Here is a 16,306-nt window from a genome sequence, read left to right on the forward strand (position 1 = left end):
AGACTAAGATGTCGCGCTCTCTCTCTCTCTCTCTCTCTCTCTCTCTCTCTCTCTCTCTCTCTCTCTCTCTCTCTAGATAGATAGATAGATAGATAGATAGATAGATATATGGCGGCTAGCCCAGACTCTCACATCTTGCCCAAAGTCAGCAAGGAAATACTCATGATACCCAATAGGATAAGAGGTTAGAAAGCTGATTCATGAATGTATCTTTGGATTGGCTCTGAGGAATTATATTGTTTTGAACTCCCACTTGAGGAAAGCAACATAGGTTTAAAAAAAAAAAAAAAAAAAAAAAAAGTCTCTGCATTCTTACTTTTCATAGGTGGCGGTGACGAAGAATGCGTAGACGCGCGTTTGCTTATGATGACGGATTTGGATGATGAGCTCTGGAATTCCCAGCCGGATGTGGTTCAGTAGCCATAGCAACGTGTGGTCATCTGTACTATCTGTGATAGAGATGAAAGAGAAGATGCATTTTCAACGAGCCCCTTGCACACACACATCTTCGTGCTGCTGAGTACTGCATCAGTCTCTCCGTGTCGCTGTGCTGAAGTAGCAGCTGGGGCTTAAGTGATGTACAAACAAACCACTCTGCTCTGCTTCCTTAAGTGCATTTAGGATTTGGCTGGCATTAAACACTTTTCTGTGACTCTCTGTCTCGGGCCAAGACACGTTATGAAGGGGGAGCACGTTCCAATAACTTTCATTCAGAATTCCCAAATTTCTAAAATGTTTTATAAATCCTCTCAAGTGCTATTACTTGACAATGTATCAACTTTAATCTCGTGAGCAGTGCATTTTGATGATTCTCTTGTCCTCCTCTGGTCACCTCCTTCATCCTATAATTCAGGGGTGTCAAACTCGTTTTTGTCGCGGGCCACTTTGGAGTTACGTCTTCCCTCGGAGGGCCATTAAGACAGTGAACCCGAATAAATGTTTCATCATCACATCGTATTCTTACTTGTACACAACAAATCAAATTGATGGATTACTAGTTTTGAAATCAGTCAACTAATGGTTTGGTGTTTGTTCAATTATTGTCCAAGTGAGCGTAAACAGGGGGAAAAAAAAATATTGCAAAATCTCAAGGTTATTTATTCCACATGAAAATTTGACATTTCAGTCCAGATCATGGAATTTGACACACATGATTTGCTTTCGCCTGGCCACATAACATGACGTGGTGGTCCGGATCTGGCCCCCGGGCCTTGAGTTTGCCACCTGTACTCTAATTGTCTATTATTTTCATCATCAAATGCTCAACGCCCTACATTCGGTTTCATTAGGTCACATTTGATTTTACAAATATCTTTTATGGATAAAGGAGGAGCCTGCTCACACAATCATTTCGAAGCATTCTGCTCAAAAGAATATCCACGCTAGTTAGTGGTCTGCTCACGAAAGGCTGACTGTGACTGCAAGACGTGTTATGTGAATTACATGATGGTTGAAATCTGGTCAAGAATTAATTCATAGCCGTTTCAGGCTATTTCAAAACACAGTATGTTATGTGGCATAGGAGGGCATGGTTAACTGAACGTATGAAATATGATACAAATGCACTCATTTGCATGTGTAGGAAAAAGACGTTTGTGTTTGATTGTTCGACCTGCAAATGTCATGAGGACATCACAGTTCTCCGTGGGCACCGTCTTCATCCAAGACTTATGAGACATGACGTGCCTGCCAGCCTGCAGCAGCCTCTTTCCAAACAACTTATCTGTGTGGGTGAGAAAAGCAGAAATGGGGGGACAAACACAGAGAGGAGGTCACTTTTTTGGTTGTTCATTGATAACAGAAAATCTTTTTTTACGAGGAAGTCAAAAGATTTCAAAGAAGAGCAAACAAATGGTCATCATTAAGCATCGTGTACATGTTCAAAGGGGAGTAGGAAAAAGTAAAGAACTTATCTCGTCATACGCCTTGCTGTTTATGTACTGTACTTTGACTTGCTTTATATGAATACAATAAGAGGCATCCTTTAACGTCACAGTTTTACATTAAAAGGCAAAACCCGACATGACGAGAATTAGAAACAAAAACCTTGGAGTTGTATTGGACACGGGGGCAAAAGAGCATCACTATTAAAATAATAACTTCTGTACTTACAAAAGACTTTGACAACCCTATCTGCTTCCACACGGCTCTTCCACTGCGAAGGTCGTTTTAGAAACACTGCGACAAGGCGTTCAGAAGAAAGAGCTTGGTGGTATTTCACATTTTAATCCTGAGAAGTACTCACAGATACGAAAATGTGGCCGGCCACTGTGTGCGTTGGCTCAAATGCCGCAGACAGCTTGGTGGCATGACGGCCATTCTAATGAGTCCTGTATTCATTGCTGTGGGCAACGCGCTGTCCGGTAACAGCAATCAGAGCACTTTCAATGCTTTCATCGTGCTTCAATTTATCAGCACCATCTGAGCTGAACAACAGTTTTTCGTGAATAACCTATCTGGACCACGAGACTACTCTGCTGGCCAGGCATTTGAAGTACTTTGGTGTTTTGATCCCTACGGATTGTGAATTCCAGTCCTGATAGGTATTCACTTTTTCTTACATTTTAGACAACAGCATTACATCAACTAATTTCAATGATCCAAAATATTTTGATGAAGTGTTGGCAATGGGTGTGAACCGCGGAATCTTTGAATATTGGAAGTTGGACACTTTCCATCAAGATAATGAAAATTTATTTTTACAAAAATCTGGTACTTTCATTTAAAAAAAAACAACAACCTGCAATTCTTGTTCATTCGCATAAATTCCCTTTATAATATTGAAACCTTCCAACTACGCCACATTGCATGTGTAAAATAAACAAGAAGATTAACTATAAGGCAAATCTTTTTTTTTTTTTTTTTTTTTTTTTTTTTAAGGGTGAATGACCCTTTTTAATCCAGACAAATTCATAGCTGTCTTGATGATCCTCTCAACCAGGTGTCATGATGAAATTGATACACGTCTGAAATAACATTTGTCCAAAATACCTTCAATAATAAGAGCATGTGTTATTTTTAATACTTGATGATTTAAATTGTCACACTTTGATCGTGTTTAAAAATGTCTCACAATACTGCCAGTGTTTGCATTTTTAAATTGTAATTTCTACTAGCAAATCACAATGTCCAGGCACTGGCGGGCTACTCAGGTGGTCTTCATGGGCCCGCGGGCACCATGTTGGTGACCCCTGCTCTAAACTCTACTGTCATTTGTGATGTTTCAACTTCAAGGTGGTAACGTAAATCCTTTTGTTCAAATGCCTGCATCATGATGAAGTCATTCATGAGCCAATCACCAACAAAAGACGCGTAAGAGAGAAGACATACCCTCATCTATTTACAAATGGTTCTAGTTTTTCACTATTGGTTGTTCAACCTCAGTTACTCATTTGACATGGGTAACCAGATTACCGTAACTAAATATGGGTATTTTATAACAAAGTGACAAGGGATGGGGGAGTCACGGCCTCTCTCCGCAAACTGCTGAGGCTGCAAAGTTTTGTTTTGTGTGTTTAGTGAAGATTTTTATCCGCACGGTCATTCAGCTTGCATACAGGCACAAGTAAAAAAGTTTACCTGTAAAGCATTTAACTATTATACTGCACACGGATGGAATCAGCTGCCAACAGAAGTGAAGTCATTGCTTTGTGTCCATAAGAGGGTGCCTAGATGAATTTTGACTTGGAAGAATGAGACAACCCTAGCATCAACCCCATTAAACACATGCGTGATGAACTACAAATAGAGATTGTGAGCCAAGCCCTCTCTCAGGCCGAACTTCTCTGATCTCAAAAACATTCATCTGGATGAATGAACGCGATTCCAACATCTTGTTAAGACTTTCTAGATTATGGGGAGCTCATTTGTGATGTTTTTGTCGGCAAGGAAGAAAAGCCATCTCTTTTTCTATTTATTCCTCATTATCATATAAAGGCCTCAATATTTTTTCCCCCATTTAGTGTACAAACCACATTTCTGTAGTTTGTTTTTGCCATTGTTAATCACTCCCAGCATGATATAAAACTCGTAACAGCCCCCTTTTCTTGCTTAACTTCTTGCATTGTATTATATATTTCCTCTTCGAGTTCTTCTTGCTGTTCTTTTCAATTAGGTGGACACAATTATTTGCAAATACGGCTCCTCAGAATAGCGGCGGGGCGGTGTGGTGGGGCATACCAATGAAGATAGTTTAAAAGTTGAGCGTCAGTCCCTCAGTAGCATTATTGGTGGCACAACTTGTTTCATGGCTTCGTTGCGGTAGAATTAGCTGCAAGAAAACAGCATGGCATGACATTTGGAGATCTGAATGTACAGTATATAAAGAAGGGCATGATGCAATCTCTATTTCAGGACGAGAGCTGTCAAGTGAGCGAACTGGTCTCAATAGAGTATTTTAATGTGCCTGGAATTAAGCCTACTTCTCATTTCAAGCTGCCTCCTTTGACTCTTTGACTTAGACTCACATTTAATTCAATAGAATACAGAAACAGGAGCAGTAAAAGCCTTAACATTCATTCATAACCATCCACCCATCCTTTCTTTGTACTGCTTATCCTCCTCGGGGTCGCAGCTGTACTGGAGCTTATCCCAGCTAACTTTAGGCCAGAAGTAGGGTAGGGTACACCCTAAATTGGTCACCAGCCAATTGCAGGGTACATACACACATAACCATTCACCCCTTGAGGACAATTTAGAATCATCAATGAGCTTATAAAACATATTTTTGGAACATGGGAAGAAACCGGAGTATCTGGAGAAGACCCATAAAGGCAGGGGGAAAATACCACAAACATCACACAGGAAGGGAAGAACCCCAGTTTGAAGCCACAACATCAGCGTTGCGAGGCAGATGTGTTCATCAGTCTTTACTCTGTAAAAACATTGACATCAAACCACCATACTTAATACCAATAACTGTCGACATGTTGCACAAGCGTACCTCACTAAAGCCCGGGAGCCATTAACTCGAAATGGATAGTATCTGTTTATGTTCCACTGTAAGTTCAAGGTATTTTATTGCAAGGCTCCAGACGAACATTTTTTACTAGGAGCACAGTAGCCCCTAACTTGGGGAACACTAAATGTGAGAGTAAATGGTTGTCTCTCGCGAGTAGTACAGTATACTGTATGTGCTCTCTGACTGATTGGCGACCAGTCCAGCATTTGTTTCGTCTGACACCCGAGGTTTTTTGGGGATAAAGTAGGCAATGATTACGCTCTTGGTTATTGTTCCTTACTATGCAATGGTTATGCAAGGTCCAACATTTAAGCCTTTTTGGGTGTGGCCCTGTCTGAAGCGGTAGTGGCCCCATTAGGGTGGTCCATTTTGGAAAAGGTTGTCGGATTCGTCGGGCCGGGTCGGAAATCTTGTCGATACTATGACACAAGGATGTGTGCAAAATTTTATTCCGATCGGATAATTTTATCCCGTCCCGCAGAGCGACCAAAGTTTCCCCTATGGAAAGAATGTTACGGGGCTGAATGGTAGTACGGTTTCTCCCGTACAGTAAGGATTTTGTTTTGCTCAGTTCGCACTTGCAATAATTCAAAGACGGAAGACAGGAACGCATGTATTGCAAAAAAGGCAACCGTGGTTATCCTTCAACACTGGTGAGATTGTTGGTCCATGTTAACTGGTCCATCTGTCTATCTGTCCATCTGTCTATAATGTCCATCAACACTAGTGACACTGTTAGACCGCAAAAAAAACGAAATCCGCCGTGCGTGCCATCCCATGCCTACTTCGCGCACGGGTGCAACGCCCGGTGTCGCTCCACGACCCGCAGAAGGTGCTGTCGCTGTTCCTCGTCGCGCGTAATGGCGCCGCAGAACGCGCTGATGAGGGCGACGCCCCTCTCCGCAAAGTCGTTCACCACCCGTAGGTGACGAGCGCGCCGACGAGCAGTGGTGAAGGCGTCCTCAGCTCAGCGTCCAGTAAGAATGCCGGCGATTCTCGACTTCAATTGAAAGATATTAGCTCGCCAGTAGGTGACCGTTGTGTGTTAGGCGTGCGTTTGAGTTTGTCTCCGGCTGCTGAGAGCAGCGATGGAATGGTTAGTTAGTCAGGAGGTGATCGTTCGGGCAACATTCAGCCCAGCCAGTGTCACGCATGGCAAACAGGGCACGGTTAAAATACACATGTTCACCCTATTGAGACCAGTTGTTATGGGGGAAACTTTGGCCGCTTTGCGGGACAGGAAAATATCATCAGATCGGAATGAAATTTTGCACAGAACCTGGTACCATAGTATCGACAAGAATTCCGACCCGGCCCGACGAATCCGACAAACTTTTTTTTTTGCCATGAAAATGTGGACCACCCTAGGCCCCATCTATTCATAATACTTGCAGCCTCTACTACTGGAGACAAATTCCTTGTGTGTTCTACATACTTGGCCAATAAAGATGATTCTCATTCTCATTCTGAAGTATTATGAATAGGCATTTCGCATTTTGAGCCGTGAACAGCTAACTTGTCGTGACTGCACACACTATTCAGAGGTCATTTTCTGCATATGATTGGTCATTTGTACTAGTTTTTCAACTGAATATCTTGGATGAGAGTGACATGGTGCTCGACTGGTTAGCACGTCTGCCTCACAGTGCAGAGGTGCAGGGTTCAATTCTGGCTCCGGCTTTGCTGTGTGGAGTTTGCATGTTCTCACCGTGCTTGCGTGGGTTTTCTCCGGGTCCTCCGGTTTCCTCCCACATCCCAAAAACATGCGTGGCAGGTTAATGGAACACTCTAAATTGTCCCAAGGTGTGATTGTGAGCTCAAATGATTGTATGTCTCTGTGTGCCCTGCGATTGGCTGGCAACCGGTTCAGGGTTTCCCCCGCCTACTGCCCAAAGACAGCTGGGATAGGCTCCAGCACGCCCCGCGACCCTCGTGAGGATAAAGCGGATGGGAAAATGACAGACAGACAGACATATTGAAATAAATTTGGAAAAAAAAGAGAAATGCCATGAAATGCAAAATTATACCATTCATTGAAGTGATATGATGTAACATGCTATCATTTCAAAGGTCTTCATGTGACTGTATCACCTTTAAGTGTTGTAAATCCATGAAGAAATGTTACTTGTTTCCTAAGTCTCAGTCACCTATTTAGGCCCAAGTTACGTTATTGTGGATTGAAGTTAGAAGCGAGATTATCTTTGTCAGCACCAAGCGGGGGTTAGACTATAATTCTAATCATTATATAATCAAAGCCTCTGCTAAAGTGAGACCGTCAGAAACGATGTTGGTCATTGTAGCAATAAAATCAAATCAATTCAGCGACTTCAGCACAATTTGAAGGCTGTGACCTTACCAATCTGTGTGATTATGTGTTCCACTGGAGATGGAAAGCTAGGGAGCTCAATAAGCAGAGGAGCAGTATTTACTGTGCATTAGTACATCATTCCTCCCATTTCCATCCAGCCTCAATATGCAGGCAGAAGAAGACATTGACGACCGAGGCAGCTTTGAATCCTCATGCCTTCAGAAAAGAAGCTTAAAGATGATCAATGCTGTTTTTCCTCCTGACTCATTTAACTCGATGTGCTTCAGAAAAAAAAAAAAAAAACGTGAAGAAAATCAGGAATATACAGTACTGACTGGAAGTAAAAAGAGACTAGAAGCATGTTTACAAGTGGCAAAGATAGCTGTGAGGTACTGTAGCAATGGTGTGAGTCACTACAAACCAAACTATGCAATTGATGTGACAGTTTCAGTCTGACGTGGTCATGTCATTATGTAGATGAATCCTTTTAAGATACATACAAAGGAGCTCATTTTCTTCAAGTGAATATAATCCCATTCTAAGGCTTTCAAACAACCAAGGTGAATTTCACACGCAAATATGGTGACTTCATACATATGAAGTTTATATTCATGTCAATTTCTTTCGACATGGACCACTTCAACCTTATTGAAATGTGAGAAAAATGTTTCAGGCAAGCACACCTGCTCTTAACATAGCTGTACCGTTGCTGTCAGGTGAGAAATTGTAAACGGCAACCACTAAAAATAATTTTCATGCATGTAAAATCCTAGCGCAAGTTAATGAATGACATTGGCATGCAGTACTAACAGAAAACCTGCCTTGGCATACAACGGAGGGTGATGATGACATACACTAGATGCGTCATAATTTGAATGGATACCGCACGTGTCCCTGATACATTACTTGAGGGCAGAGTCCATGATATGACATAACTGTTCCTTATACCGTGACCACTTTTTTTTTAAGGTTAAAAGTTGTGGTGTTATGTGGAAATCAAACAGGACATCGTGAATTGTGGCACTGAGTGGGCAATGTTTCCAAACTTTGAGCATCTACATGAACAAAGAAAACTGATTAGAAAAGCCAAATTACTTCTCAGAGAAATCATTTTGGAAACATGTCAGGGGAGAAACCGGGGCAAAGCTTCTATCTGTCATCTCCTGCTGCGGTCTCTATTGTTCATGTTAATGTGTTGTTTACCCCATTGCAGAGCTGCATATAAATCACTCACCAGACACACTTCAGTCAGCGATAAAGCCCAGAGGCTGACTGATTCTGATTCTGCAGTGACCATGCTCCAATAAAACAGCTACCAAATGCAACAAACAGAACAAACAGTCTGAAAACGAGCTGAGTGAAAGCGACTTAGAGAGGCAAAATCTACTACAGCAATATTATACATGAAGTGGCTTGCTAGAGTAACAGAACAATGACAAAAAAAGAGAGATAGAGAGTAAGAGTTGATACGCACTCGACAATTCGTTAAATAGGCACTCACTGATGTGATCAAATCCAATGGACTGTACAAAGAAATGAACCTTTCCACAGACAACAATGCTCAATTTCCATTCAATAACCGAAACATCAAAAATGATTCATTCATTCATTCATTCATTCATTCATTCATTCATTTTCCGAACCGCCTTATCCTCACAAGGGTCGTGGGGGGTGATGGAGCCTATCCCAGCCGTCTTCGGACAGTAGGCGGGGTACACCATGAACTGGTTGCCAGCCAATCGCAGGGCACACATAGACGATCAACCACTCGCGCTCACACTCACACCTAGAGACAATTTGGAGTCTTCAATCAGCCTGCCATGCATGTATTTGGAATGTGGGAGGAAACTGGAATACCCGTAGAAAACCCACGCAGGCCCGGGGAGAACATGCAAACTCCACACAGGGAGGCCGGAGCTGGAAGTGAACCTGGTACCTCTGCACTGTGAGGTACCAGTGGATTTAACAGACCTCAATGCATGCATCATGGTTTTATGTCCTTTGTTCACCATCGTCTAGTATCCCCTTCTCCTGTTATGAACTGTACTTCGCATTTTCTCTCGGTCTCCTCTGGAAGCTGTCAAGTGGCTACGGTGAAATGACACACAGCATTCTTCACCGTAGCCTTTGGATTTCTCCCGGCTTGGCAAACAGAAAAAAAAAAGTCACAGGACAAACACACCACAGCATAACCCGCTGTTTGTTTCTCCACAATATCAATGACACAGGAGGAGGATGGTTTCGGATGCTGCTCTGATTACACTTGAATGAAGTCTAAAAATCTCACATGGATTCAACGCAACATGGCAGATACTCTTCCCGCAAAGCAGTGTGCCATCTGCGCTTCGGCATATTAAGCCGCAGGCTGCGCGACATCATTTTCTGCTTCGGTTTGATCAACTTAATGGCAAGAAAACAGAAAAGTAGAAACCACACCAGGACATTAAAGCTACTTTATGAGCTCGATGGATAACAGCCAAGTTCCAGGATCCGTGCTGATTAAACCATTAAAAATAGAGAATCTAGGGCAGGTAAATCATCGGTGGATCAACATATGCTTCATTACATCTTCAAGAGGTGCTTATAACTTCCTGAACAGTACTTTGCAGTTTATGGCAAAGGTGGGCCATCATCACTGCGTGGATTTTTAGAAATCAACCCAGCCTACGGTCCTCAGTGAAGTGTAAACCTAGGAGAAGTGCACGTAGTGTTCAAAAGCGCAGGTTATAAACGTGCTAAAATTTCAGCACCGAGACAGTGCATGTTACCATCCCAAAAAAATGAGGAAATACTGAAAATCACTGGACGACCCGCACAGAGAATTCTGCCGTCGGTTCTCTTATTTTGAAAAAATTGACAAGTCACATCAAGTCGTGTCCTGCCACCTGTCACAACAGTCCGAAACAGCACCGCAGGACCTGAATTGGAACTGATCCATCTCCAGGCTGACTCTGCCTTGAAGGAGAAGTCAAACTGAATGAACGTTCACTTAACGAAGCCACGTTTTCCAACATCCGGAAGACGGCACAGAAGACGCTGGCGTTGTTTGGCTCGACTTATGTGTGTGAGCAGACATTCAGGGTCATGAACATCAACAAAGCCCTTCACAGATCCAAGTGAACACATCCCTGCTCTGCGTGCATGTGGCCAACTGGAGCTTCTTGGAGCTCCAAGAAGCCAGTCCCAGCCCAGATAAATGAAAGTGGTCATTTACTGGCATTCCAACTTTGACAAGGTCATCAATTCAGCATTTACACTTTAGAACAGAACAGCAATTTTTATAACCACAGGTTTCTGTTAAAAAAAATATATATATATATGTTTAACAATGGGGGAAACAATTTAGAAATAACGTGTTCTTGACATTTTTATTTCCCACCCTTCATATTATGCCAATTAAAATACAGAGAGAAACTCTATTAAATTGATTGCAGCACTAACGACGTTTACTAGGCACTGAAAAACTCCCACTATACACGTTTACAGCATCAGTGGGTGTCTCATAAACATAAGCGTTATCGCGCTGGCATTATACGTGGTTTCCAAATTAGCTTAATCACCTGGGGCAAATATTCCCTTAGTTCAAAGGGAAAGACCAGGGCAGCTTGTTCTCTGTGGAGCACAGAAGCGAAAAGAGAGAGACAATAAGAGATCCAAAGAGACATTAGGGGCGCATTCAGAAATTCACTGACGCCCGTGCAATACACAGAGTGGCTGTGTTCGGACAGCCAGCACCGGGGCACAGTGTCCCCAGTTGGGGCTCGCAGTGCACGCACCGGCACTCAGTTTTTGGTGCACTCTGAATAACCGGACGGCAAATTTGAGCAACACTGACTTTCCGAATGTTCGGGCTCGGAGCAGATTTCTAAACGTGCACTAAACTGGGAGTCATTCGGGCACAATACTCAGCTGGCATTGACATTGCCTTTCACATAACATCAGCCCCTTGGTTTGAGAGCTGTGTGAGGATGCATAAACCATTGGCTCAGTATGATTGCTGCTGGGCTAAAAAATTCAAGGTACCGCTTTCCCTTTCAGTGATCCGTGCGACGAGGAACCTGAATTGAACAATTCGAAAAAAGAGTTCTTGAGGTCAAAAAAATAAAAGTTGGACAGGGGCAATTTATGGTATTACTAAAGGACAAGATTTTGAGCAATTTAAACATGACATTACAGGTGGATGGGCGGTTAATTTAAGGAGACTGAAAATGTAAAGGCAAGGGGAAAGCGTGTCTGTATTAATTGAGTTTGATTGCAATGTGTTGCTTCGTTCTGTTAATGTTGCATATTTGTCCTATAGGGTAAGAGAGTATGTCCCACCCTCTCTCAGATGTTACAACTATGAAAAACACGGTCATGTATCTGCCTATTGTAATGGGAAGCGGACATACGGGAGATGTGGAGATGAGTATGAATATGAGGAATGTGAGAGTGATAAACCAAACCGCTCAAATTGTGGTGGAGGGCACTTTGTTGCTTGAAGTGAATGTAAAATTAGGAAAAGGGTGGCGGTAATTCAGCAAGTATAGATTTTTTTTTTTTTTTGTTAGCCGAATTTCATTTGCAGAGGAAGCTAACACAAATGTAAGGGCATAAGGGGAGAGCACTTTGTGTCTTTTATATTTCATACGGTCAATCTGGCTGTGAATATGAAGAAGATGAGTGACAAGATAAGGAGGATAGCGGAGGCAGCGGCACCATTTCTGGGCATGACGGATGTTCAAGCGGGACAGATGCACTTGCTGTTGGCGGCATTGGTGGAGGTTAATTAGAGCAATGAGGTAAGGACCTTCCAAATACAAGTAAAAAAGTGGAGGGGGATATTTGCGGCGCACTGCCCGAATGTTTTTTTTTCGTCAGGGTTCATTCAAGTTTGGAAAAGGCTGCAAAGATGTTCACATACAGTTATAACGGTGCCGAATAAATTTTGAACATGTTGAAAATTTGACGGCGACAAGAAAAACAATTTGCAACCGTTAAAACTATTTGCCAACGTCTGCCGAATGTCTTTGCAACCTTTGGGCCGTGCAAAAACATTTGCAAGCCTTAGCCGCTCACTGAGACAACGACCTTAATAAGTCGCAGTCTCTTGTCCTGAAGAACACAAATAACTAATTAAAGAATCGCTGGTCGTTGTCAAAGAATATTTTAAAACAGTAAACATTGTTTTGATTTTTTTTTGGTGTGGTCCAATTTCAATTAAATTATGACCAAAAAATGATGAGAACTTAATGGTGACAACTTTTGAGCTATTATCCCCACAGAAGTTCAAACCTCCAATTCTGTACCCTCAGCATGAGCTACAAGGTCATCAGTGGAATTATTTTCGAAGAATTACCACAGATCCAAATTCTTATCTGAAACCTGACCTGATTGTACCTCGTTGTTAATTGTACGAGTCTCACTGTAGCTCAGCTCCCTAATTGGATGTCCACAAATGACATGACCTCATTTTCACAACACAAACTCTCTCTATCTACAGTGGCCCCCCCGAGGAAGCCCCAATTTATTGTTGACATTTTTGTCTTCCTTGTTCCTCATGATGGCCACTTAATTACTCTTTGAAGGGAAGAAACATGGCACTTGTGTGCTGAAAGTGGGAAGGCACAATCAAAGTCATCCAAGTCAACTCGGATGGGATTAGGAAAATGAAGAGGATGCAAAAGGCATAAAGATTATCCAAGCCTTGGGTAAGAAAAATCCTTGTAGGCAGCACCCCCCCCCCCAAAAAAAAAAGAATTACCCGACTTTGGTGCAATCCTGGATGACTGACACTGACATATGTCACGGGTGAGATGAAATATCATGAAGGTATTCTCACTGAAGCTCCACCAGTGAGGATCCATCACCCTCAATGCCCATTCGCAACGGACAAAATTCACGGCCACGTGGGGGTGAACAGTTATCACGAGACCAAGAAATGTTTTGGATTGTTTATACAGTACAAGATGCTTCTGACATAAACACCGAAGAACCCAATATATGCTACAACTCCAACACATGAACATTAGCTCAGTTCAGTTTTTAAATGACACTATGGTTTTATGGATGTCCAGTACCTGGAACTATATTCCAGCCCGTATTCCAGCTTCAATCACCACTCCAGACACACATTAAGTACACCTGCAAATTCTAAAGAGACACCATACCACACGAGAGTTGTATCAACAAATTTAACCAGAACAAAAGATGAAAAATAGCCTCTCCTACATCATTAAGAAATGTATTAGGTATCTGACGGTTTTGCCAAGATTTGAAGTGGCTGATAATATCTGTTTCTATCCACTCAGGTACTGGAATTAATGAGATAATCAAGAAGCTGCTTGGATGCAGTGTGGTCGTCTACGACAGTTGACCAGGGGCCTCTTTGGAAAAGTCAAATCTCCTGACCTTCATGCCGTCTTTCCTTCACCTTTGTTGGATGATGTCATCAGGTCAAGGAGAAATGAAAAGGTGTTTCCTTTTCAACATAGGAAAAGGACGGCACTGTTTCAAATGAATTTGACTTCAACTTTTCCTAACAGACGTCATCGCACGACGACGAGTGTCACTGATGTACAGTAAGTCTCTTGCTTGCAGACTTTACCTACAAAATATTCGCTTAATAATAAAATGAAAAAGATAAAGATGCTAATTGTTGTTTTTGTGAAGAACCACTGATAATGTTTTTCACTGGTTTAGGAAATGTCCATTCTTTAATACTGGAAAGGCGTTTTGTTTGTTTGTTTGTTTGTTTGTTTGTTTGTTTGTTTGTTTGTTTGTTTGGGTGGAACCACAAATTTCCTTTTGCTTTCAACGTCTTTTTCTTGGCATCATTGACTATCCACTTTTATATTATTTCAAAAGATATAAGTCTTGAACATGAAACTCAAACATCTTTGCATAGTCTGTCAACTCCATCAGTGGCGTCCTGCTTTAAATGTTGCCGTAAAGAATTGGGGGTAATCTTTCGGAAAGGTTGGTCAGGAGTAACCTATGTTAAAGTGGGCTTAAAGGTTGCATCCAGGCACATTTCCTAAATCAGGGGTGTCAAACTCATTTTTGTCGTGGGCCATATTATAGTTACCATTTCCCTTGGAGGGCCGTTATGACTGAAACCATATAAAGAAGTCAAAGAAAAATTATGTTTTCAACTACTGTTTAAGTTACTTTATTTAGGAGTTTGGTAACAAAAAATATGCAATATGCTACAATAACTCACTTATTTATTACATATGAGAATTCTAATTTTTGGTCACAATTTTAGCCAGCATCATAGAAGTTTATATGTATGATTTGTTTTCACGGGCCACATAAAATGATGTGGCGGGCTAGATCTGGCCCCCGGGGCCTTCAATCTGACAAGTCCTAATCATTTGTAGAATTCAAACCCTCCTGTCCTCCAAGTACTTCCGGGTCATTATTTTCTCGGCTAGAACAGGACATTTCCTCTGCAAAAATGAGAATTCGAAGAGGCCCCGGGTCTTTAAAGTTGTCTTTGTAAAGGCAGCATGTTTTTTACAGTTCTTGAATCGATGACCGTGAGTGTCCTAAAAGTCGCCTGCCAAGAAAATGCATTACATTTTTATTAATCTTATTAATATGGTGGGTGGTCTCTATATTTTGTGTATCAGATTGTTTCTTTAAAATTGCAAACTTTTGAAAACCAGTAGAGAATCAACAAACCTTTCCAGCTGTACTTTCTAATACTTGCTAATTACTACAGTATGTCAAAGCAAAGAGTTAGGAGATGGACATTCAGGGACTTGATCTGTGGACAAATCAAGGAGGAACTTGACTAGGAAAAAAGAAAACATAATTAAGCGCACTTCAGTTAGTCCTGAACCTTCCCCTAAGATGCACCACTGAGGTTACGTTCATAGCTTTTGTTCTGTTAGATGTCATCCATACATGGGATTCAGGCCTGTGTTCCTTTGGTTTCAGGCTCCTTCACCACAAGGCCACAGCTGGCCCTCAAAACAAAGCTGGCTCATCTTGACTCTACTGTAAACGGGAAACTACTGGGTGCCACCACCTCGATCTGATGACATCGGTCTACTCTTGCAGGCAGTAGCAGCCTTCTCAGGTTACCTCCAGCAGGCACTCACAGTGCCTGACAGCACACTGCATCAGTCTGCAGCAGAACTTGCAGGCTGCAACCTGCACACAGGAAAACAAAGCTGGCTCCAGAGCTGAAATTAGATCCTGTTCAATATTGGTGTCTAATATTGGTCTACTCAGAAAATCCTGTGCTATTATTGGTTGTTGGCTGGTATAGAGAGATGCTTTCTTAAACTTCAGTGAGGAGAACCGGCAAGAGAGAATCTATTTTTAACGTGATAAAGCTTGTAAAAAACAGAAAGTAAATAAGTGTTCATCTCTAAGTACACAGGTATTTGCACTGCTAACCACTAGCATAACTGGCACGGAGGCAATAACAATTAAGTAGACAAGCAGCCACAGCCAGTCGGTACATGGTTAAGAAATCCCTGGATGACATCATGAAGTTGTTAAACATTTGGTTACCAGGGGGGAAAGAAGAGCTCAAATTACAACGTAGAACCAACTCCCTTCTTAAATAAAACCCTTTACCAAAACCATGTGCGGTTTCCAAGCCCTTCAATGCAGTAGAAGTACAGTAAGTCTTTCGTGATCCGCCACATGAAAACACATACACCAGAAGGTCAAAAGCATACTATGTCAAAAGCACACATGGCCATTTTCCATACGAGTAGGAGAAATTTACTGGCAGCAGGCGGCATTTCCTGGCAAGAACAGGTATTTTTTTTATATAGACGTCTGGTGTAATCTGGTGCAAATCTTTCGGCAGCACGGTGCAGACAAAAGAAGGGTGCCTCGAGGTGTCTGACGCGCGTCTCGTTTCCAGCCATACCACGATGCACCTGCCCGCACACTCCCATCGCCCAGGCCGGGCACACTCACCCAGTACACCAGAGCCGGAGCTTTGCGGCGGGTTAGCAGCCGTCTCCGGCCTCTCCACATCTGCCTGCTGCGTTCGTTGTCGGTGGCGGCCGCTCTCGGATCCGTCGCCAGACGCC

The 16,306-nt window shown here is 42.3% G+C and overlaps 1 protein-coding gene across 1 annotated transcript in view; it reads right to left on the reverse strand.

Annotated features, from left to right (window-relative positions):
• The window catches only part of LOC109518967 (anoctamin-8-like), a 46,486-nt gene extending 30,186 nt beyond the window's left edge, over positions 1–16,300 (reverse strand). Inside the window, exons 1-3 of the mRNA XM_019875163.1 lie at positions 16,191–16,300; positions 1,613–1,723; positions 317–449 (exon numbers count right to left, since the gene is read on the reverse strand). Of these exons, the coding sequence (XP_019730722.1) occupies positions 317–449; positions 1,613–1,679 (200 nt within the window). The 5' untranslated portion in view covers positions 1,680–1,723; positions 16,191–16,300. The remainder of the gene's footprint in view (positions 1–316; positions 450–1,612; positions 1,724–16,190) is intronic.
• Positions 16,301–16,306: the final 6 nt, after the last annotated feature.

Source organism: Hippocampus comes, unplaced genomic scaffold (assembly GCF_001891065.2).
Source record: "Hippocampus comes isolate QL1 unplaced genomic scaffold, H_comes_QL1_v1.1 scaffold132, whole genome shotgun sequence".
Taxonomy (NCBI): Eukaryota; Metazoa; Chordata; class Actinopteri; order Syngnathiformes; family Syngnathidae; genus Hippocampus; species Hippocampus comes.